Source organism: Lotus japonicus, chromosome 1, assembly GCF_012489685.1.
Source record: "Lotus japonicus ecotype B-129 chromosome 1, LjGifu_v1.2".
Classification (NCBI taxonomy): domain Eukaryota; kingdom Viridiplantae; phylum Streptophyta; class Magnoliopsida; order Fabales; family Fabaceae; genus Lotus; species Lotus japonicus.
Window position 1 is genome coordinate 127,417,080 of NC_080041.1, and position 22,029 is coordinate 127,439,108.

Below are 22,029 nucleotides of genomic sequence, written 5' to 3' on the forward strand. Positions count from 1 at the left end.
TTAAGTGAAGTTCAAAACTACAAAGGGCCATTACTAACCAGTAACCCGTGACTAGAATTAAGCATATATAAATACATTCAGTTAAGTGGAAAACCATTTTTATGAACAGATTATATTTTATTTTTACCTTTCGTAAGCTCGTGACTTTTGTGGCATGTCAATCTCAAATCAATTTCAAAAGCTCTGATTTTTCAAGACTATTTTCATTTTGTAGAAAAACTCAAAATTTGAGTTTTTTTTTTTAAAAAAAAAAGGTGTAAAAGAAGTATGCAAAATTTTAATTTTGAACCAATATTTTACATTATTTAAATTAAACTTGGCTTTGTCTACCATGGACATGGAAAAATTTGGTTCATAAATTAAAACGATTTCTATGAAAATTAATTTAAGCACATAAGGATTGAATGTTGGTTGTAAAAATATGGTTCATAAGTGAACCACATTTTAATAGATTATACATAGAATCGTTCTTTAAACTTAAACATAGCACACAAATCGTTGACAAATTTGAGATGTGTATTGAAAAATTTCAGACAAAAGAGCTAGTTAGAGATGGAAATAGGTCAGGTTAGGTTAGACCAGGCTTTGCGCAGCCAAGTGTGGCCTTCATTTTAATTTCGCGACCTAAGCTTGTCATATGGTCGACTATCATAGGCCAAAATGTAAGGTCTGGCATGACCTTGTAGACAGTCTGACGATATCAACGGGAAATAAGTATTTCTATATATCACTGGCATTTCTATTTATTTATATTGTTAATAGAAAAATATTATGTAAACAGACCAACTTATTAGACCAAACTTTTTTTCCTAGTCTCAGTCTAGCCATTTTAGTTAATCAAGCTTTTCAAAAAGTCTAAATCTGATCCTTTTAATAAACATGTCTAGCCTTTGATGGATTAGGCCACGAGCTCCTGACATGCCGTATGGCCTACTTCCATCCCTAGAACGCTAATTCCATTATTATGTTTATATGAGAATTGCCTCGCATGCACCAATGAAATATACTAGTAATCGTGTAAATAATGTAAACTTCATCCAATAATGGGGAGATGAAAAAAGGACAACTATACTAAAAAAAATAATGTGGCAAATTCTTTTTTGGTTTTAGTCTTTGAGATTCCTTTGTTAGTTGGCTCATGCAAGTGGCCAATGTATAATTTCAGGTTTGGAAAAGCTAAGCTTCAAAAATCATATTCAACCTCCTAACCATATAAAAGCTCACGAGAGAAGCTAGAAACCTTGCATGATTGTCCACACAAGAGCCAAAGCGGTTGTGTTCTTGTCAAGTATCATGTCAGTGGTAGATGAAAAAGGCCTTCCAAGCGGGAAGGAAGATTACACTCAAGATGGCACTGTGGACCTCAAAGGTAGACCAGTTTTAAGGTCAAAAACTGGATCGTGGAAAGCTTGTACCTTCATAGTAGGTAAAGTGAAGCCTTTTACAGCCTTATGAGCATCAAAAACTTACTTTAATTAACTATTTATTGACCAAAATAAAATTAACTATTTTCACTATTGAAATATGATATATGTGCATGTAACTTGTAGGGTATGAGTTGTTTGAGAGGATGGCTTACTATGGGATATCATCAAACTTGGTGGTGTTTCTAGGGAGTAAACTTCATGAGGGTACTGTGGCATCTTCAAACAACGTTAGCAACTGGGCTGGTGTTGTGTGGACGACACCCCTTGTAGGAGCTTACATAGCTGATGCCTATCTTGGTCGATACTGGACCTTTATAATTGCGTCATGCATTTATCTTTTGGTATGAAATATGGAATTCAGTTTTCACCTTTTGAATATTATCTAGGTTTGAAAAGCCGACTTGACATCATTCTAGTCACATGTTTAGCGTTGGTTTGAACGATGCTAAGCATAGTGTTGGTCGCTATTCATTAAGAACTTGTGTTGGACTGACTCACTCTAATTGGCGTCGGCTTGTGAACTAATTTTTTTTTCCAATGAGTTATATGCTAATGTTGCCATAACAATTTATTTTCCAGTCCATTCTACTTAACGCTAAGGATGCATATTTTTGTAGTGATTATGGTTTTCTATTACTTAGTAGGTTACTTGTCATTTGAAATTATAAACGGGGCATGACCTTGTCTTTGGCCATAGGGAATGTGTTTATTGACACTAACAGTATCACTACCAGCACTGCGGCCACCACCATGTGCTCAAGGTGTAGAAAACCAGGATTGTCCACAGGCATCGCCGTGGACAAGAGGTATTTTCTACCTTGCCTTGTACATCATTGCACTAGGTGCTGGGGGAACCAAGCCCAACATTTCTACCATGGGGGCAGACCAATTTGACGAGTATGAACCTAAGGAGAATACATATAAGCTTTCCTTCTTCAATTGGTGGGTTTTTAGCATCCTAGTTGGTGTCCTTTTCTCCACCACTGTCTTGGTTTACATACAAGATAATTTGAGTTGGTCCCTTGGGTATGGCCTTCCAACCGTTGGGCTAGCTTTTTCAATATTGGTGTTTCTGGTAGGAACTCCATTTTACAGGCACAAATTGCCCTCAGGCAGCCCTTTAACAAGGATGCTTCAGGTTTTTGTTGCTGCTGGAATAAAGTGGAAGGCACATGTCCCACATGATCCAAAACAGCTACATGAGCTTAGCATGGAAGAGTATGCAAATAACAGCAGAAACAGAATTGATCACACTTCCACATTAAGGTTAGTTTAAGGACAAAACTTACCTAATATTTATGCTGTTCTCTCCCATACACTTTCTTAATATTTTATAATTGTGATATCTACTCTCACCTTGCCCTTTTCCAACACACTATCATGTGTCATAAGACAACATAACAATGAATACAACATGTATAGAACGTGTTTAAGTACTTTTAGCCCTTCTAGTTTCCCACTATATTTGTTTCTCTATGTCACCCTTCTCTAATTGCAGATTCCTTGATAAAGCAGCTGTAAAGACAGGCAAAACTTCTCCATGGAGGCTTTGTACAGTGACCCAAGTAGAGGAAACCAAGCAAATGACAAAAATGGTTCCTATTTTGATCACAACACTCATTCCATGCACCATGCTAATTCAAGCACACACATTATTCATCAAACAAGGAACCACGCTAGACAGGAGTATGGGACCCAATTTTGAAATACCTCCAGCAGGACTTTCGGCAATTCTGATTATCAGCATGTTGACAAGCATTCCAATCTACGACCGTGTTTTTGTTCCGGTGATCCGGCGGTACACAAAGAACCCCAGAGGGATCACAATGCTGCAGAGACTGGGAGCTGGCCTTCTGATGTATGTTCTTATAATGGTCATTGCATGGTTGACTGAGAGGAAAAGACTCAGAGTTGCTAGAGAAAAGCACCTCCTAGGCCAACATGATATAATTCCTCTTTCTATTTTCATCCTCATCCCTCAGTATGCCTTGACAGGGGTAGCTGAAAACTTCGCCGAAATTGCCAAGATGGATTTCTTCTATTATCAAGCACCAGAAGGCATGAAAAGCCTTGGAATATCATATTCCACAACCAGCGTAGCTTTAGGATGTTTTCTCAGTAGTTTTCTTCTGTCAACTGTTGCTGATATCACCAAGAAACACAGTCACCAGGGTTGGATTTTGGATAATCTAAACATCTCCCGTTTAGATTATTATTATGCATTCATGGTGATACTGAGCTTCCTGAACTTTCTTTGCTTTCTGGTTACTGCGAAGTTCTTTGATTATAATGTTGATGTAACTCACGAAAAATCAGGCTCAGAGCTGAACCCTGCATCTCTGGACAATGCTAGAATATGCCAGGGCAGTGAAAGCACTGCACAGCCAGATGCCAAGTAGTAGGAAAAACACATTCCTTCTATTACACTCTTACAAAATAAAAAGCTTCAGCTCAGTCCTGCTGCCATTCCCCTTTAGTTTCTCGTCCTAGGAATATTACTATAATCATGATGAGTTTCACGTCCATGATAAATCATCTGTTTTTAGATAATGTCCACCATCTTGTATTGCATACAAGATCAAGCAAATATATGTAGCTATGCTTTAATGTAATTCTAGATACGCCTCAACCACTGTATGCTCACCATATGAATCTAAACTATCAGCCCTTTATGTATAATTCAATTACTAAAAGCCAAACCACCAAGAACATAGAGTCAATTCTCACACTTCTTGAAGCGGGACAAAAATATTAAATAAGTTTTAACATTTACTTAGGTAGGAGGCATCTCATCTCATCTCCAAAGTTAAGGATCCGGTAAATTCAAAAAGTAACAACTAAAAAAAATCAACTTACAAGCAACATTGCCTTGATATTCCATGCTAGGTCACCAAGACTGACATGACATGAAAACATACAAACCCAAGTCAGTTCATAAACATAACTACTTGATTTTACATAAATATCCTAAATATTAACATTACTCTATACACTCTTCTAAAACTTTTATGAACTCATGTTCATTATATGAAGAATAAAACCCATCAAATAAAGAATGAAACACCTAATTTAGTAGATCACAAATACATTTCACTGAATAACAAAGGGTAAAACCAATTGCTAGCATCCCTCAGTATCATAAATAACATTACAGTATGTTAATTCAAGGTTAACCTAATCAGTAGGTCCCTATAGTTTGATTCAACTTATGATTAAATCCTTATAATTTAAAACATTTTAATTAAATCCCTATAATAATAATAAAATATGTAATTAAATCTTTTCACATGATCAGAGGGGAACAGCTGTTCTATGACATGGACACACTTCATGTTCCCATCTTAGTCCTAAACACGTAATCCAATGAACAACATCAACCTTTCCCTTCCCAAATTATCATAAATAATTAGTCTCAATCTACGGCTCATTACTAACTCTAACAAGTAACAACTAATAAAACTAAAAGCCCTATCATACTTCAAGAGCATACAGCTTTGAATTTAATATTCTTAAACTCAAAATCACATAAAACTGCTCAAGTAGAAGGGATTTTAATGCAATACAAAATTTCAATCTTGAGGCATAAGATTGCAGGTAAAAGAAGTTTAATACCATTTTCACTTATTGAATGGGCCTGATGTCCGGTGCTTAAAATAAATATTCCCTGGAAAAGAATAATAACCAAATTGGAACAAAGGTTGTAGTCACACAACTGATCAATGTAAGCTGATAAAAAAGGAGCTTCAAAATGATAAGTATAAAACAAACACATAGTACCTAAAGACTAAATTTTATAAGTCATGCGCTTAGGGTCGGTTTGGCTGATGCTAAACGTAGTGCAGAAGTAGTATAAAAAAATTTAATTGTGAAATCAATATTTTACATAATGTAAACTTAAACATCACCCCACAAATTGTTGATTGGTTCATGCGTACATATGTGTCCTGAAAAAACTCTGATAGGAGAAATCTCCCCATTATGTGAGCATTCACGATTTATACGGAATTTCCTCTCATAAAATATACTCCTGATTAGATAAAGAAAAAAAAATCAACAAATATAAGGGAGAGTTATGCGCATAAAAAAGGCAATTATACTAAAAAAACGTGGCAGATTCTTTTATTGTTTTTGGCCTTTCAGATTTCTTTGTTAGTTGGCTCATGCAAGTGGCCAATGTATAGCTTCAGGTTTGGAAAATATAAGCTTCTAAAGTCAGATTCAACCTCATAACCATATAAAAGCTCACGAGAAAAGCTAGAAACCTTGCATGATTCTCCACACAAGACAAGAGCCAATTAAAGTCGATGCGATCTTGTCCAGCATCATGTCATTGGTAGATGAAGAGAAAGGCCTTGGCAGCAGAAAGGAAGATTACACTCAAGATGGCACTGTGGACCTCAAAGGTGGGCCAGTTTTAAGATCAAAGACTGGATCATGGAAAGCTTGTTTCTTCATAGTAGGTATAAAACAAAGCCTTTCACGGCCTTAATAGCATTAGAAACTTACTTTAAATGAATTGTTTTTGCTTATGAGTAGAGGACATGTTACATGTGATTTACAGGGTATGAATTGTTTGAGAGAATGGCTTACTACGGCATATCAACAAACTTGGTGGTGTATCTAGGGAAGAAACTCCATCAGGGTACTGTTACATCTTCAAACAACGTTAGCAACTGGGCTGGGGTAGTGTGGACAATGCCACTCGCAGGAGCTTACATAGCTGATGCCCATCTTGGCCGATATTGGACATTTGTAATTGCATCATGCATTTATCTTTGGGTATGATAACAATATTGGACTAAGCATATGGTTTTCTATTACTATCAGCCCATTTGGATATGGACTTATTGAAACTTATCTATTAGAAAAAACACTAAATAAGCTTCGACGAGTGCTCTTTGTTTACATTCAAACATTTCTTTGTATGTTACTTACCTTTTGTAACTATAAACGGGCCATGCCCTTGTTGTCTTTGGCCATAGGGAATGTGTTTGCTGACTCTAGCAGTTTCACTACCAGCACTGAGGCCGCCGGCATGTGCTCAAGGTGTGGAAAACCAAGATTGCCCACAGGCATCGCCATTGGCAAAAGGCGTTTTCTTCCTTGCCTTGTACATAATTGCAGTAGGCACTGGGGGAACAAAGCCCAACATTTCAACCATGGGGGCAGACCAATTTGACGAGTTCGAGCCTAAAGAGAGAACCCATAAGTTTTCCTTCTTTAATTGGTGGGTTTTTAGTATCCTTATCGGTGTCCTTTTCGCCGCTACTTTCTTGGTTTATATCCAAGACAATGTTGGTTGGGGCGTTGGATATGGCCTTCCAACAATTGGGCTCGCTTTTTCAGTATTGTTGTTTCTGGTAGGAACTCCATTTTATAGGCACAAATTGCCCTCAGGAAGCCCTATAACAACAATGCTTCAGGTTTTTGTTGCTGCTGGGATAAAGTGGAAAGCAGTTGTCCCTGATAATCCAAAACAGCTACATGAGCTGAGTATGGAAGAGTATGTAACTAGCAGGAGAAACAGAATTGATCACACATCATCATTCAGGTTAAGTATAATCACTTCTTACCCCTTTAAATCCTCCAATATATTAGTTTCTCAATGTCACCCTTCTCAGACATTCTCTCTACTTGAAGATTCCTAGATAGAGCGGCTATAAAGACTGGAAAAACTTCTCCGTGGATGCTTTGTACAGTGACCCAAGTAGAGGAAACCAAGCAAATGACAAAAATGATTCCTATTTTGATCACTACAATTATTCCATGCAGCTTGGCAATTCAAACAAGCACACTATTCATTACCCAAGGCACCACGCTAGACAGGAGAATGGGACCCCATTTTGAAATCCCTCCGGCAGGTCTTTCAGCAGTTATGACTGTTTTCACGTTGATAAGTATCCCAATCTATGACTGTGCTTTTGTTCCGGCGATGCGTCAGTACACAAAGAACCCCAGAGGGATCGCAATGCTTCAGAGACTAGGAGCTGGTCTTGTGATGTACATAATTACAATGGTCACTGCATGGTTGAGTGAGAGGAAGAGACTCAGTGTTGCCAGAGAATACAACCTTTTAGGCCAGCATGATAAGATTCCTCTTACGATTTTTATCCTCCTCCCTCAGTTTGCCTTGACAGGGGTTGCTAATAACTTCGTCGATATTGCCATGTTGGACTTCTTCTATGATCAAGCACCAGAAGGCATGAAAAGCCTTGGAATATCATATTCCACAACCAGTACAGCTTTAGGATGTTTTTTCAGTAGCTTTCTGCTCTCAACTGTGGCTGATCTAACCAAGAAACACGGTCACAAGGGTTGGGTTTTGGATAATCTAAACGTCTCCCACTTAGATTATTATTATGCATTCATGGCGATACTGAGCGTAGCCAACTTCCTTTGCTTTCTGGTTGCTGCCAAGCTGTTTGCCTATAATGTTGATGTAATACACAAAAAATCAGGCTTGGAGATGAACCATGCATCTCTGGACAGTGCTAGAATATGCCAAAGCAGTGAAAGCACAGCACAACCAGATGCCAAGTACTAGGAGAAACACATCCAAATTCTCTGTTTTAACTATCTCTTCACATCACTTATAGCTTACAATAACTATCTCAAGTTCAATTATCCTATATGCAATAAAAAAGTGGTTTCCAATGTAGTGAAAAAAAAAAAACGGTTTCATTCATCGAGTGTGACTGCTACTATAGTAACACAACATATTATCTAATGTGACTTATGAAATCAGTAAGGTGCAAAAAATAAGATGCAAACATAGTCCAAAACAGTTGCAGTAACACCAAATCATAGTCTTTCTATTCATAAGCTTCACTAGAAAAACAACTAAATTAATCAAGCTATATTTTTACCAAATTTGAACCAGACTTTCTGCACTTGTAATAACAAATTAAACTAAATGTTATCCCAAAACCATCTACAATAACAATATACATCCCTGCATGCAAAAATTAGGACATGATAAGATCAGTTAGTTACCTTGGGAACAATATCCTTTGTAATGTTAAGCAACTTTTCAACTACAATCTCAACTGAATTTTCCATGGCTTCTTTATACATACCTAATCAAAATCTGGTTGAAGTGCTGCAATTAAACCATGAAACTATTATCATTTAGAAATTAAACAATTAGGATTTGAATTTATTCAATCAAACAATCAGAATTGTACAGAGGGAGGAGGCACTGCTGCTTCTGGAGGAGATTCTCCTTCCAAGAGGGTTGAGATGGATTGCAACGGCGGCAGCAACATGTGGTTGACGCAGTAGAAGGAGCACCGTGTCCTCCGAGAAGGAGGAGCACCGCATGTGGAGGCTCACCGGCTCACCGGTGTTAAATCAAATAAACTCTTCTATAATGCGTTTGTTTCGATTTTTTTTTAATAAGAAAAAATTCATTTTAATTAAAAATTATTTTTAAAAAAATTAAAATATTTGTTTCAACATGGGGAGATTCAGAGATCGATTCCTGACGGGTGTAATTTATCTTTCTTGTTATGAATATTTGGATGTCCATCAGAGTTAGGAGTCCATGGGCCAGACCCACATGTATACTTATTCAACACTCTAAACCTAATAGTATAAATACAAGGGAGTCTGCACCTAGCAGAGCATCCTCATCACACTATTTCTCTATCTCTTGTTCCTCTATTCTCCTCTCTTATGTACTTGTTTACTCTTTATTCATAACACGTTATCAGCACCATAGTCTCTCCATAATTTCTAAGTGAAAGAGTAAGTACCACTTTCAGAGTAAGTACCACATCCATGTGGAAGGTTATAATTTTTAATTTTTTCTTCTTCTTCTTCCTTCTCCTTCTTCTTCGAATCATTTATCTATGAGTCCATAAGTACCATAGTAATAAGCATGAATCCTGAAGATTCATAGCATTACAGTCCAGAAGCACTGTAATTGAATTATTTTGCATGAATCAAGAAGATTCATAGCCTCACAGTCCAGAAGTACTGTAATTGAATTATTTTGCATGAATCAAGAAGATTCATAGTCTTACAGTCCAGAAGCACTGTAATTGAATTATTTTGAATGAATCATGAAGATTCATAGAAAAAATATATGAATCCTGAAGATTCATAACCTACGAGTCTGGAAATACCGTAATTGATTATCTAAAATATGAATCTTGAAGATTCATAAAGATCATAGCATGAATACACAAAGAACAGTTCATGAAGAATTAGAAATTTATATGAGATATATTGACGTGAATGAAATATTGATCATTCTGCATTCCTTGACGTGAATGAAATATTATTGAATCTTTCCACCAGAAGTGGAAGAGATAAAGAAAAGTCACAAAATATATCATAACGGGAAGATATCAAGAAAATAGTCATAAAATATATACCATATTTAAATTGAATTTATCTCTTTATTGAATTGACTTATTTTTATATGATTTGTTACATAAATCCATTATATATTTCTATATTAAATAGATAATTTTGGATTGAGAATTGTTACGAAAAAAAATTTGTTAAATTAATTTTGATACCACACGGTTGTTATTTTGATAATATGTCATGGTTTTTATTATCTGCATATAACAATTAAGATATCTGTAAATTTTAAATTTATTAACTTTAATTATAAGTGATTCTTTATTTATTCATGATATATATATAGTGAAAACAAAAATACTAAATCTGAAGATAGATTTAATGATTCTCGAAAAAGTTACAATGGGAAGGTAGTTATAAATTTTGAGTATTTGTGGAAACTTTTGTACACGGATGTGCTCTATTTTTAATTAGTATGTAAATATTTATTAAATCTTAAATAAATTTTTTTTAATTGGTATAAATATTCATGAGATCATGAAGAAAATATATTTAGGAATAATTCTATGAGTTTGTCATAAAATTCTTTTAGTTATTTATGATAAATAAATTTATTTACATGTATTTGGACTTCCTTCTTGTATCATTTATCTATCTATATATATTAGAAAAGAACAACTTCTAGCATGATGTGTCGCTCTCACAGGCCAAGTTAGTGACGTGTCGCTCCGAGATTAATTCTCACTTAATTATTTACACGTCAGCTTTTCCACCTATTAATTCTCATTTAATAATTTACACATCAGCTTTTCCACCTTGGCCCTATTTGCCACATTAAATTTTATATTTGATTAGGATTTAGGTTGTTTATTTCTTGATTTAATCTTAATTTATTTTTAATTTATTTTTAGAGCATTAATTAATTTTTATGGTATTTTTATTGAATTTTCGGATTTTTAATTAATTCAGAATTTTACGAGTTTTTATTGTGATTTGCTAGATTTTGATAGTTTTTATCTATATTTATTTAGTACCTTTTTAAATTTTAGATTTGATTAGGATTTAGGTTGTTTGTTTTTATGTATCTTTGTTAGAAAAGAAGAACTTCTAGCATGACGTGTCGCTCTCACAGGCCAAGTTAGTGACGTGTCGCTCCGAGATTAATTATCACTTAATTATTTACACGTCAGCTTTTCCACCTATTAATTCTCATTTAATAATTTACACATCAGCTTTTCCACCTTGGCCCTATTTGCCACATTAAATTTTAGATTTGATTAGGATTTATGTTGTTTATTTCTTGATTTAATCTTAATTTATTTTTAATTTATTTTTAGAGCATTAATTAATTTTTATGGTATTTTTATTGAATTTTAGGATTTTTAATTAATTTATAATTTTATGAGTTTTTATTGTGATTTGCTAGATTTTGATAGTTTTTATCTATATTTATTTAGTACCTTTTTAAATTTTAGATTTGATTAGGATTTAGGTTGTTTGTTTTTATGTATCTTTGTTAGATAGTTTCTGTTAAAAAAATCTTCCTAAAAAATATTGTTTTTTATATAGAGTATCAATATCAATCTATATTAGAAAATAAAAATGGTTAGAAGAGCAAAAAAAACCTTCATACGTTCTCTATCTCCAAATACTCACACAATTTTCTCTATTTCTCCCTTCTTCATCTCAACCATGGCAAACCTCAAATCATATATGCTTCAAAAACAACATGGACCTTCACTTCAATTAAATTTTTCATTATAAATTTATCTCCATCACAATTGAGAATTTTTTTTTATGGTTACCGAGGGAAATCACAATTGAGATTTGAGAGTGCATGTTCTTCAAACTCAAAAACGAGTTTCTCACTTCTTGCTTCAGCCTCTTTGTTCCAGGTATGTAAAAAACAATGCTTTGTGGCTTTGTAGACTAAGAATTGTTATCACTCAAAAGTCAAAGGCATATCATTTTCCTCATATCTCTGGTAGTCTTTCTTCTTCAATTTTAATGATTCTTTCATGTAGTTCTAGAAGTGTCATTTGTTCGCCAAATCATGTTTTAACTCATTCTATGTTTCATTATTATTGTTTTGTAATGTTCATGTATTAATGTGTTTGTTGATAAAAAAAATTAACATTGATAGATGAACATCCCATTTATTTTTTTTTTCATTGTTATGTATGTTATTTCAACATTTATTTGTTCTCACTGGTCATGAAAGGTGAATTGTTTTCCATTTGCTCTCACTTTTTAAGGGGGGATTAAAAGTTTCTTTGATGTTGTAAGCTTATGAATTAGGCTAACCAGATCTTACTGCAGTGTGTTATCCAAATCTTAAGGTTAATGGCCATAAGTACGTACTTTAATTTGAGGCATGTACTACTAACAAAGATTGAGATATAGGTGCATTTGAATGTATGTGAACATTTATACAAACATAGTCTTAGTGACTAACATAAGCAAGGTGAGATCAATAAAAAAAAATATTGTGCATATAAAATAAAAATCAGAAAAATTCACTAAAAATACCATAAAATTTAATCAATACTCTAGAAATAAATCAAAAATAAATTAAGATAAAATCAAGAAATAAACAATCTAAATCCTAATCAAATCTAAAACTTAAAAAGGTATATTTTATGAGAATATAATTAACTTGAGATCAATAAAAAAAATATTGTGCATATAAAACAATAGACAATATATTTTTTTAATTAATCCAAGTATGTGGAAAAGTAGTGTGATTCATTTCACCTTGCAATTTAGATTTTTTCATAGTTTTGGTGGGATTCTTCTACAACTGAATACCTATAGGTTAGTGTTAATTTGGAATTGCCAAATCCTATTGCTAGGTTGCATTTTTTTTCTTCTGGAATGGTGAATTTTCTTTAGAATTTTATGGTCCCTTATTTGCTTAAGCTAAATCTTGAGAACATTTATTTGTTTGCATATGAACTCTTTGTTGTATATTTTATTAATATTTCAAAAGATTTAAAGTGAATTTAAATTAAAAATATTTATCTATTTATGATTGGCATCCCGTTTATGTTTACAATTAAAATATTGATTACATGGTTAATATGTTACCATTCAATATTTCCCTCTCTGTTCTTATATAAGTTTTCTTTGTGCCAAACGTTACCTTCCCTCTCATAATGTACATGGTAAAAGGTTTTCAATTCCCGTGAAAAACATACCGCCAGTCTACCATCACCTTTCATAAGTTCTAAACCATATAGTTACATATTCCCTTAAGAGTGTTAGTTAATTTTTATCGTATTTTTATTGAATTTTCGGATTTTTATTTAATTCAGGGTTTTATGAGTTTTTATTGTGATTTGCTAGACTTTGGTAGTTTTTATCTATCTTTAATTAGTACATTTTTAAATTTTAGATTTGATTAAGATTTAAGTTGTTTATTTCTTGATTTTAGCTTGGATCTTTTATTTTATATTGAGAGTATTAATTAATTTTTATGGTGTCTTTATTGAATTTTAGGTCTTTATTTAATTTATGATTTTATAAGTTTTTATTGTAATTTGCTAGATTTTGAGAGTTTTTATCTATCTTTAATTAGTACCTTTTTAAATTTTAGATTTGATTAGGATTTAGGTACTTTAATTCTTGATTTTTTCTTAATTTGTCATATTTTTATTTATTGTGAATTTCAGGAAAATGGAGCTGATCTAGTGCTGAGGGACCACAGAGCTACCATGGACACGCAGAGATTTGATGGTTGCTAGGTGAATTTGCAGAGTTTCTCATTAACTACGGACTAGAGCTCATAGGTTACTGCATATAAGGTTTGATGTACATTTATGGAGGGTGAAAGGATATTACTCCGGCAAATCAACCATTATTAATGTGAATGCAATCATTATTGATTTTAAAATCTTATTTTTAATTATAGAGATTTTTTTATGTATATGTAACGTGATATTTTGTTTTATATAAAAACTATCATTGTAAAATCTTCTTTTTAACTTTAGAGATTTCTTTATGTATATGTAACGTGAGATTTTGTAAAACCCCAAGGATTTCTCTATACAGTTAACTTCTTTATTTCTCTAATAAATGAGTATCCATTTAGTAAGATAATTTGCATCTAAAGTTGCTCTGAAATCTAAAAGCTATTGCTGTTTGTATTTGGGTTTAATTTTCAGTTTATATGTTTTAATTTTAAATTACAATAATGCTACCTACGTGAGATTTTGTTTTATATAAAAGGTATCATTATATTTTTTTTAAACAATCATTATATTCTAAACTAATTGATTGATATTATGTCAAATTTCAAATAAAATCAAATGAGATACCAACCGAATGCATTCAGTTACTCCCTCCGTCCCCTATTATAAGTCACTTTTACCTAATTCTCTAGGATTAAGAAAAGTGGTTAGAATTAGTTAGTTACAATAAATTTGTATCTTTTTTCCTAAACTGACCACATTTAAAAGTATACCAATTCAATGAATCTCATCTACCTCTCTCTCCATATTAATGTTCCACTATCTTGACAACCCCCTTCCACCAATAAAAAATAATTTTTGGAAGTTTTTTGAGTAGATATAAATGAAAGTGACCTCGATAATAAAGAAAAATATTGGAAAGTAGGAAAATTCTTTAAATGCTACAAGGGTAAACATGGAGAGTAAAAATTAATGTTGCATAGATATTGTAAAGTGACTTATATTTTGGGACAAAAAAAACTCACAAAAAGTGACTTATAATAGGGGACGGAGGGAGTATAAATGACGACGAGAAATTTCTGTACCTAAAATTCATTTCCAAAACAAATCTATCTTGGCTAATTTGAAAATTTTAAATCTATATTGATTTATGAAATTTATAAGATTTTGTTTCTCTGATAAATGAGAATCCATTGAGTAAGATGTTTTGCATCTAAGTCTGCTCTGAAACCTAAAAGCGGTTGTTGTTTGTATTTGCGTATAATTTTCAATTGTATGTTTTAATTTTAAAGTACTATAATGCTATCTACGTGAGATTTTGTTTTATATAAAAAGTATCATTATACTTTTTTATACAATCATTATATTCTAAACTAATTAATTGATATTATTTTAATAGAATAAATTTAATATAATTAACTTAAGTATTTTTTTCAAAATCTAAAAAGTATATATTTATATAAGTATATAACTATAATAATTTGATAGTAAGAAAAGTACGAGGAATACAAAATATTAATACATATGGACTATAAAATTATGACCTGAATTTATTAGTGCTAACAAATTAGAGTTACGAGATCTCACGGGGAGAAACATTTTACATGAAAATGAAAATTTGTACGAGTTAAAAAAAATAAAATTCATTTTCTATAACTTAAGTGTATTTTTAATAATTTAAAAAATAATTATATATTTATGTATTGTTATATATCTAAAACACAAAAACATTACCCTTTATGCAACACGAGTATACATCTTCACAAACAAAATTCAGTTATACCTCACATATGCAAAAATTAAAGCTTTTGGTTTATTAACTTCTGTGTTTTTCAAAATTTGTGCTCTTTAAATATCTACATCTTTATTATGATTATTCTTATATTCTTAGCATCTTAAATATTTATAATTTAAAATAAATCGATGTATCAAATACAATAGACATATTCTCCGTGCAACGCGCGGGTAAAAAAGCACTAGTAAAAGAATATTTAAACATACTTAGTTGTTTGAAATAAACAAAAGAGGAAGATCTTATAGTCTTTTATCAATACATTATAGTTCATGAAGAACTATATCGTTATCATTATAAATGATCAAGTTGATTGGAAGATATGTCTATCATATAAGCTACAGAAGTAGCTATATTAAGGAAGGATTGAGATATTCCCTGAAGTGAATATTTCAACAAACATGACAAAAGTTGTGATCATTTAGATCAACGCATGGTTAAATGTCCCTGAAGGACATCCAATGACATATATGATATAGTTTCATGAAATGAAACTTTTGTGGTGGCTCTCTAGAAGAAGCCTATGAAATTTCAAAGCAATATCTTAAAATGGATCATTGACACTCTTGAAAAGATCTATTGATCAATAATCTTATATTTTCTTTTGAAGAAACAACCCCAGATGCGGTTGCAATCCTAAAAATGGTATTTGAATTAATGGTTGATGTGACCATGATAATGACTTCTCATATCGAAAGTCTTCTTGACACAATGTGGTGGTCAGACAACATGTCCTATTGACACGGTGATGAAGCGAATTGCAGTGCAATTGCTAATAGTTTGTTGAGGGGGAGCATAATAATATGGTTGTGACTCACACTTAGGGGGAGAATGTTGAGAATTGAAGTGTGAGTTAGAGTCTCACATTGGCGCATGATCTCATGCTTTTTGCTCCCTTTATCTTCCCCTAAATTGGTATCAAAGTATAGAAAGATAAGGAGCAATATAAAAACTGTTGTTAGATATTGCTTGGATCGGTAGTAATCCAGACATGTAAATACGTCAAACCTATTGCGTTTTCCATGCGATGGATATGAGTTAAAGGAAATTATGAGATGTAATACTCATCTTGTGACACAATTGTCATGTACACATATTCCTTATTAATTTGAAAGTCTTGAAGGACTTTATTTACATCTAATTGATGTAACGATAAACTATGAGTTGAAAATATGAAAATCCTTGAAGGATTTAAAATGCCAGAAAATTTTACTTCAAACATTGAAGTATTATTTTGAATGATAAAGTTTTATATATGGAACAAATTGAATGTGATTGGCATGCATGACCGGTTAGACCATCCCGAGTCTTATGATGCGAAAGTATATGAATCCATATGAGTACCCATCGAAGAACCTAAAGATTCTTCAATATAATGAATTCTTATATCTTGTTCTCATTACCAATTAATAATTGGTAAAATATATGGGTTTGAATCCCGCATACTCTTGAGTATATTAGATGCGATACATGTGCACGTATTAACTCTTTTTATGGGTCATTTAAGTATTTAATAAATTTATCGATGCATCGACTAAATGACCAAATATATGTCATCAACTCTCAATATTGATAGAGTGAAAATTCCAACCTTGATCAAGTTGGTAAATGACATTATTTTGAATATCTAGTTGCACATGTTCGTATTCAAATTATCTAGCTGATTTGTTTAATTAAATGTCTCATATTTATAGCTAGACAATTACATATGAGAACAAATATCCTTATTTATGGACATGTGATATTGCAATTAGCAGCATTGACACGCATCAAGCCAACAATTCATTAAATTCTCCCCATTGCAATCGGTTCATGGTCAGGAACCTAATATCTCTCATCTAAGAATTTTCAATGTGCGTTATATATTTTGAATCGCTCCACAACAACGCACTAAGGTGGGACCACGAGGAAAGCTGAGATTATGTAATCAATTTGAGCCAGTACCGATATATATTTTATATCTTACTTGTTGTTTCTCAGCATTGGGGGGAGAGGAAATTAAGCAGCTCTGAAAATTTGTAAAGAATGCATATGTATACTCGCACTATGAACCAGAAGTTCAAAAGATGCATTCTCTGACCTAAAAGGGAATTATTAAATTCCTTATATATTGCAAATACCCTTCTCTAACTTGATATCCCAGTTGGAAAATTTGTCATTATTATTAGGTTAAGGCATGCCTAAAACTTGGTTCAAAAATATATATCATAGAGAAGGATGATGGTCTTGTTGAGGAGGCAAACTATCTTGAAAAGTGTAGAGACTACAAAAATGTGTATTCCTCCTGAAGAGGTTCAGGTACCTGTAATTATTTATTTAATAGATCTCATATGATTATGTCTCTACAAGTTAACACAAGGAACCAAGAACATGAAGAATTGTCGACATGATGAAGTAGCGCTCAATATTAGAAATATGTGCGAGAATCTTGAACCCGAAAATGAATGGGTGTGATTGCCCATAAATAGAAAGAAGTAATTCATTTGCTGAATTTAAGGGTATTTGAACCTCATATCTATACCCTAAAGGTTTAAAGACGATAAGGCTTAAAGAGTCTTTGTAGTAAAGTGAAATAATATTGTCATATTTAAGACAAACAAGTGACAATTGTGGTGGATACTTGGAGTTACAACTTATTGGTATGGCTCACTTTAGATTGATATCTCTATAAAACTCCTTGAAGATTGTAAGATGCCTAAAGCACACAATTCATGTTCTCAACAATGAACAAATTACTAGATTGAGGCAATCTAGATGATTATTTTCTTAAGGACGATCACAAAATGATCCAACAAACTCATGCATATTTATGATGAGATATGAGATTGTTTATGTCATAATTAATGTTTATGACAATGATTTATTGAGACTCTAGAAGAGCTCACAAAAGCTGTAGATTTGCTAAAGAAAGAATTTGAGATAAAAGAGTTGAGAATGAAACTTTTGTCTAGCCTTATAAATTGAGTATCTAAAGGATGAGGTATTTATGTATCAAAGGACTTATATTGCAAAGGTACTAAAAGGATTCTATATGGACAAATCATGTCCACTGTGTACTCTATTGATTTTAAGGTCATTAAATGTAAATAAAGATCCTTTTAGACCTTGAGAAAAGAATGAAGAATTACTTGATCCTGAAGTATTATATCTTAGTGCTATCAAAGCATTATTGTATCTTGCTAGTCATACTCGACTTGATATATTATTTGCTATTAACTTATTAGCAAGATATAGTTCTTCACCTACACAAAGACATTGGAATGGAAAACAAGTGTTTCGTTATCTTAAAGGCACATTAGATATGAGTTTATTTTTTCCCTTTATGTCCAAGCTTAATCTAATTGGTTATGCAGATGCTGGATATTTGTCTAAATATCTCAAACAGGTTACTTGTTTACATGTGGAGGAACAACCATTTCATGGAGATCTGTGAAAGAAACTATGATAGTCACCTCAGCTAGCCTTGCAGGAATATTAGCATTACATGAGGCAAGACGAGAATACGTTTGGCTGAGATTCGTGATTCAATGCGTACTTGATATTGGTGATTTGTCCTCTTGAAAGATGCCGCCAACAACTATATATGAAGATAATACTACATGCACTACTCAATCAAAAGAAGGATACATCATGGGAGATGGACAAAACAAATATCACCGGAGCTTTTCTTCACTCATGATCTACAAAATAATGGTGACATAGACATCCAACAAATTCGTTCAAGTGATAATTTGACAGACTTATTTACGAAGACTCTTCAAACTACAACATATGAAAAGCTTGTGCAGAATGTAGGAGTTTGTCGGCTTAAAGATTTCAATTAAAATGCATTGTACTCTTTTTTCCTTAACCATGTTTTTTCCCATTGGGTTTTTCATGGTAGGGGTTTTAATGAGGCAATGTACAAAGACGAACTATAGAATGATGTACTCTTTTTCCTTCACTAGGTTTTTATCCCACACTGGGTTTTTCCTAGTAAGGTTTTAATGAGGCACATTCTTAAGGGATGGTCATCCAAGGGGGAGTGTTATGAATATTTGGATGCCCATCAGAGTTAGGAGTCCATGGGCCAGACCCACATGTATACTTATTCAACACTCTAAACCTAATAGTATAAATACAAGGGAGTCTGCACCTAGCAGAGCATCCTCATCACACTATTTCTCTATCTCTTGTTCCTCTATTCTCCTCTCTTATGTACTTGTTTACTCTTTATTCATAACATTTCTGATGTAAAAAAAAAATATTTTAAAAATTCATAATTTTGATATCTGAAAAAAATCTATTTTTATTAAATGGGAAAGAAGATAAAAAAAAATAAAATTGAGAGATAAAAATTATTATTTTTCTTCTAAAACAAGTAATTTTAAAGTTTTGTATTGACTAAAATGACGCTAATTAGTGTTAGTGTCTTGTAGAAAGTTGGATTGTTTATAGATCATTGTTTAACGTAGTCACAGTCGTTCGTGAATATGAGTCATTTAATTAAATATTGAATTATTCATATTTAATCTCTGTATTACACATGCTAAAAATATAACTAATCAAATCTTAATCTTGAAGTAGTAAATCCAAATTGATCATGGAGGATGGTAATCTTTACCACTAAAGACACACTTTCTTCGTTTCTTGCAGTGATAGTGTGATACTGTTCACAGTGCTAGTTGCATGTTAGGAGACCAACCAACAAAGACTCATTGTTAGATAGAAGGGTTAGGAGTTCTTCTTAATGAAGATTGCTCACCACTAAGGATTTTATTAGATGGAAGAAGATTAGACTCTTTGGACTATGAAAATGTGAGAGTTAAACCTGTAAGTCTGTAACTTAGTGTGACCCCAAATTCTTGTGGTGATATTTGCATGACTCATTCATTAGAATATTGATTTATTCAATTATCTTCTCTATCTATTCAGGTACCCTCTCCTTTATTTAAATGTTGACAACTATATATGACACAAATAATAGTTCTCGCATTTTCATTAATGGCTACAATCAGACAATGTATAGTATTTCTGTTTCAAAAATTACAATGTATAATATTCAATTATATACTCAAAAGGTCTGTCAAAAAAAAATTATATACTCTAAAAGAAGACATATATTCTAAAAAATATTCACGATTATAGGCATTCATGTCCAATTAAGTTCTCGCCTTCAACTAAAGTTCAAACAGTAACCAAATAGAAAAGAATGAAAATAGAACAAAACGTAAGAGAATATATATGTCTCCCATTTAGATTAGGCTTAATACATCAGAAGGGCCCAGAATTTGTAAAGGGAATCAGTTCCAGGACCTGTAAAATTTTCGCATCAAATTGGGTCCCGAAAAATTTTTTTTAATTCAATTAAGGCCAAATGCTGCCAGACATCAATTTTGTCCTAGTCATTAATTACACGTGACTTTTATAATTATTTTTTAATTAAAAAATTATAAAATTTTATTTTTTAATTCCAACTCATTTATTTAAGTAGAAAAAAATTAAAAAACTTAATAAATCCCTAATTTAAATAAAATTCCTTAACTAAATAATTACCTAAAAAATAACCTAATCTAATAATAACAAAAAAACATCAAACCCACTAGAAATTAACAACCCCTCTAACCTCAAACAGCACAGACCTAGGGTTTCATTAAATAAAAACTCAAACACCAGATCTGAAACCAAGCCATGCCGACAGATGGGTAGATCGAACCAAGCGAAAAAGGTGGTGCCTTTGTAAGGATGAGACCTTCTTGAGCAGCAAATCTGGGTTAATCATGTGGACCTTCTTTATCTTGTTCGTTGTTCCGGATCGAAGAGAGCGGCCGTGAGTTTGACACCTTAGCCTACGCCAATCACCACGCCGTCATCTCTTACTTCTGGGGTGTGGGTTTGCTGGGGTTGGGAGTGGGTTTATGGGTTTGGTGTTTTTTTTTTTTTGTGGGGATGGGTTTATGGGGGCTCGATTTGTGCATAGATTTTCTGGGTTGTGTGAATTTGATGACCAGATATGTTAGGTGAGGATGGAGGCGAACCAGTTCTGTTACCTCGACGGCGACGGCGTTAGGCGGCGGAGAAGGCGAAGCAGGTCCATTCCATTCCTTCGCTTCCCCTTCCCTTTCCCTGTTCATACAACGCCTCCGATCTCGTAACCATGGTACTCTTCTCTTCAACTCGTTTCATTCACATCTCTTATGCATCATCGTTGTGTGACCCTGCTCCGTTTTTGCAGACCAAGAGAACAAAGAAGGCTGGCATCGTTGGAAAATACATTGTGTATTTGCTTTTTTTGTTGTTGTTAGCTCATGCTGATTATTGATGTATATAAGCTTGAGTTTCTAGAGGAATGATTGTTCCATTTCATTCTTATTGATAAGTATTGCTAGAACATTTTTTGTGTACGCACTCTGATAAAAGATGTTAACTATCCCCCTTCTGCATTCTTTGATGAAATGAACAGATTTTAGTCTTTTACCTGTGATGATTAGTTTCACAGCTTCCTTTTGTTGTTTGCTGCTACTGCAAAAATAAGAACAAATGTCTAGATTTAAGATTTTTGTTATTGTTTCTGGGTTTGAAGGTATGGTTTTATGGGGTTTTGTCCTTAAGTATGAGTTTGGGATTTCAGAGCTTTTGCAGAATTTTTTTAAAAAATAAAATGTAACCCAAATAAGAGAAGATGGAGTTTTTTCCATGGAAGAATGAAGATGCAGATGGGTTGATGATGGCACAGTGAGGATGAGTTGGATTAAGGCCCAGTTTGGAAGAGCTTATTTGAGCTTATCTGACAGCATAAGCTCTTATGTCAGTGTTTGGGAGAGCTTATGCA

General features: G+C 32.9%; 2 protein-coding genes and 2 long non-coding RNA genes across 6 annotated transcripts; 3 read left to right on the forward strand and 1 right to left on the reverse strand.

The window, feature by feature from the left end:
• Positions 1 to 1,250: 1,250 nt before the first annotated feature.
• LOC130730505 (protein NRT1/ PTR FAMILY 5.2-like) lies at positions 1,251 to 4,073 on the forward strand. Of its 2 annotated transcripts, none has more exons than XM_057582531.1 (4): positions 1,251 to 1,426; positions 1,551 to 1,768; positions 2,125 to 2,693; positions 2,926 to 4,073. In XM_057582531.1, exons 1-4 carry the CDS (start codon positions 1,294 to 1,296, stop codon positions 3,824 to 3,826), a joined length of 1,821 nt encoding a protein of 606 aa, XP_057438514.1. In that variant the 5' UTR covers positions 1,251 to 1,293; the 3' UTR covers positions 3,827 to 4,073. The 2 variants fall into 2 exon arrangements, with proteins under 2 accessions (XP_057438514.1, XP_057438515.1); XM_057582532.1 differs by having other exon boundaries at positions 1,259 to 1,426; positions 2,566 to 2,693.
• A 20-nt stretch (positions 4,074 to 4,093) lies between these two features.
• On the reverse strand, positions 4,094 to 8,781 carry LOC130730506 (uncharacterized). Of its 2 annotated transcripts, XR_009016368.1 has the most exons (6): positions 8,612 to 8,781; positions 8,421 to 8,526; positions 7,001 to 7,853; positions 6,363 to 6,890; positions 5,040 to 5,091; positions 4,094 to 4,323 (listed from the first exon to the last, which is right to left on the reverse strand). It is a non-coding gene; the product is annotated as an uncharacterized LOC130730506 (long non-coding RNA). The 2 variants fall into 2 exon arrangements; XR_009016367.1 differs by having other exon boundaries at positions 6,363 to 7,853.
• Positions 5,685 to 8,081, forward strand: LOC130730504 (protein NRT1/ PTR FAMILY 5.2-like). Its single transcript, XM_057582530.1, has 4 exons — positions 5,685 to 5,887; positions 5,989 to 6,206; positions 6,410 to 6,978; positions 7,068 to 8,081. Exons 1-4 carry the CDS (start codon positions 5,695 to 5,697, stop codon positions 7,969 to 7,971), a joined length of 1,884 nt encoding a protein of 627 aa, XP_057438513.1. The 5' UTR covers positions 5,685 to 5,694; the 3' UTR covers positions 7,972 to 8,081.
• A 12,017-nt stretch (positions 8,782 to 20,798) lies between the features above and the next one.
• LOC130730507 (uncharacterized) lies at positions 20,799 to 21,674 on the forward strand. Its single transcript, XR_009016369.1, has 2 exons — positions 20,799 to 21,357; positions 21,433 to 21,674. It is a non-coding gene; the product is annotated as an uncharacterized LOC130730507 (long non-coding RNA).
• The last annotated feature ends 355 nt before the right edge of the window (positions 21,675 to 22,029 follow it).

Coding starts and splice junctions, on each gene's coding strand:
- LOC130730505 (XM_057582531.1), top strand. CDS start 1,294: ATGTCAGTGGTAGATGAAAAAGGCCTTCCAAGCGGGAAGGAAGATTAC. Junction 1,427..1,550: donor AGCTTGTACCTTCATAGTAG/GTAAAGTGAAGC, acceptor TGTAACTTGTAG/GGTATGAGTTGTTTGAGAGG. Junction 1,769..2,124: donor CGTCATGCATTTATCTTTTG/GTATGAAATATG, acceptor CTTTGGCCATAG/GGAATGTGTTTATTGACACT.
- LOC130730504 (XM_057582530.1), top strand. CDS start 5,695: ATGATTCTCCACACAAGACAAGAGCCAATTAAAGTCGATGCGATCTTG. Junction 5,888..5,988: donor AGCTTGTTTCTTCATAGTAG/GTATAAAACAAA, acceptor TGTGATTTACAG/GGTATGAATTGTTTGAGAGA. Junction 6,207..6,409: donor CATCATGCATTTATCTTTGG/GTATGATAACAA, acceptor CTTTGGCCATAG/GGAATGTGTTTGCTGACTCT.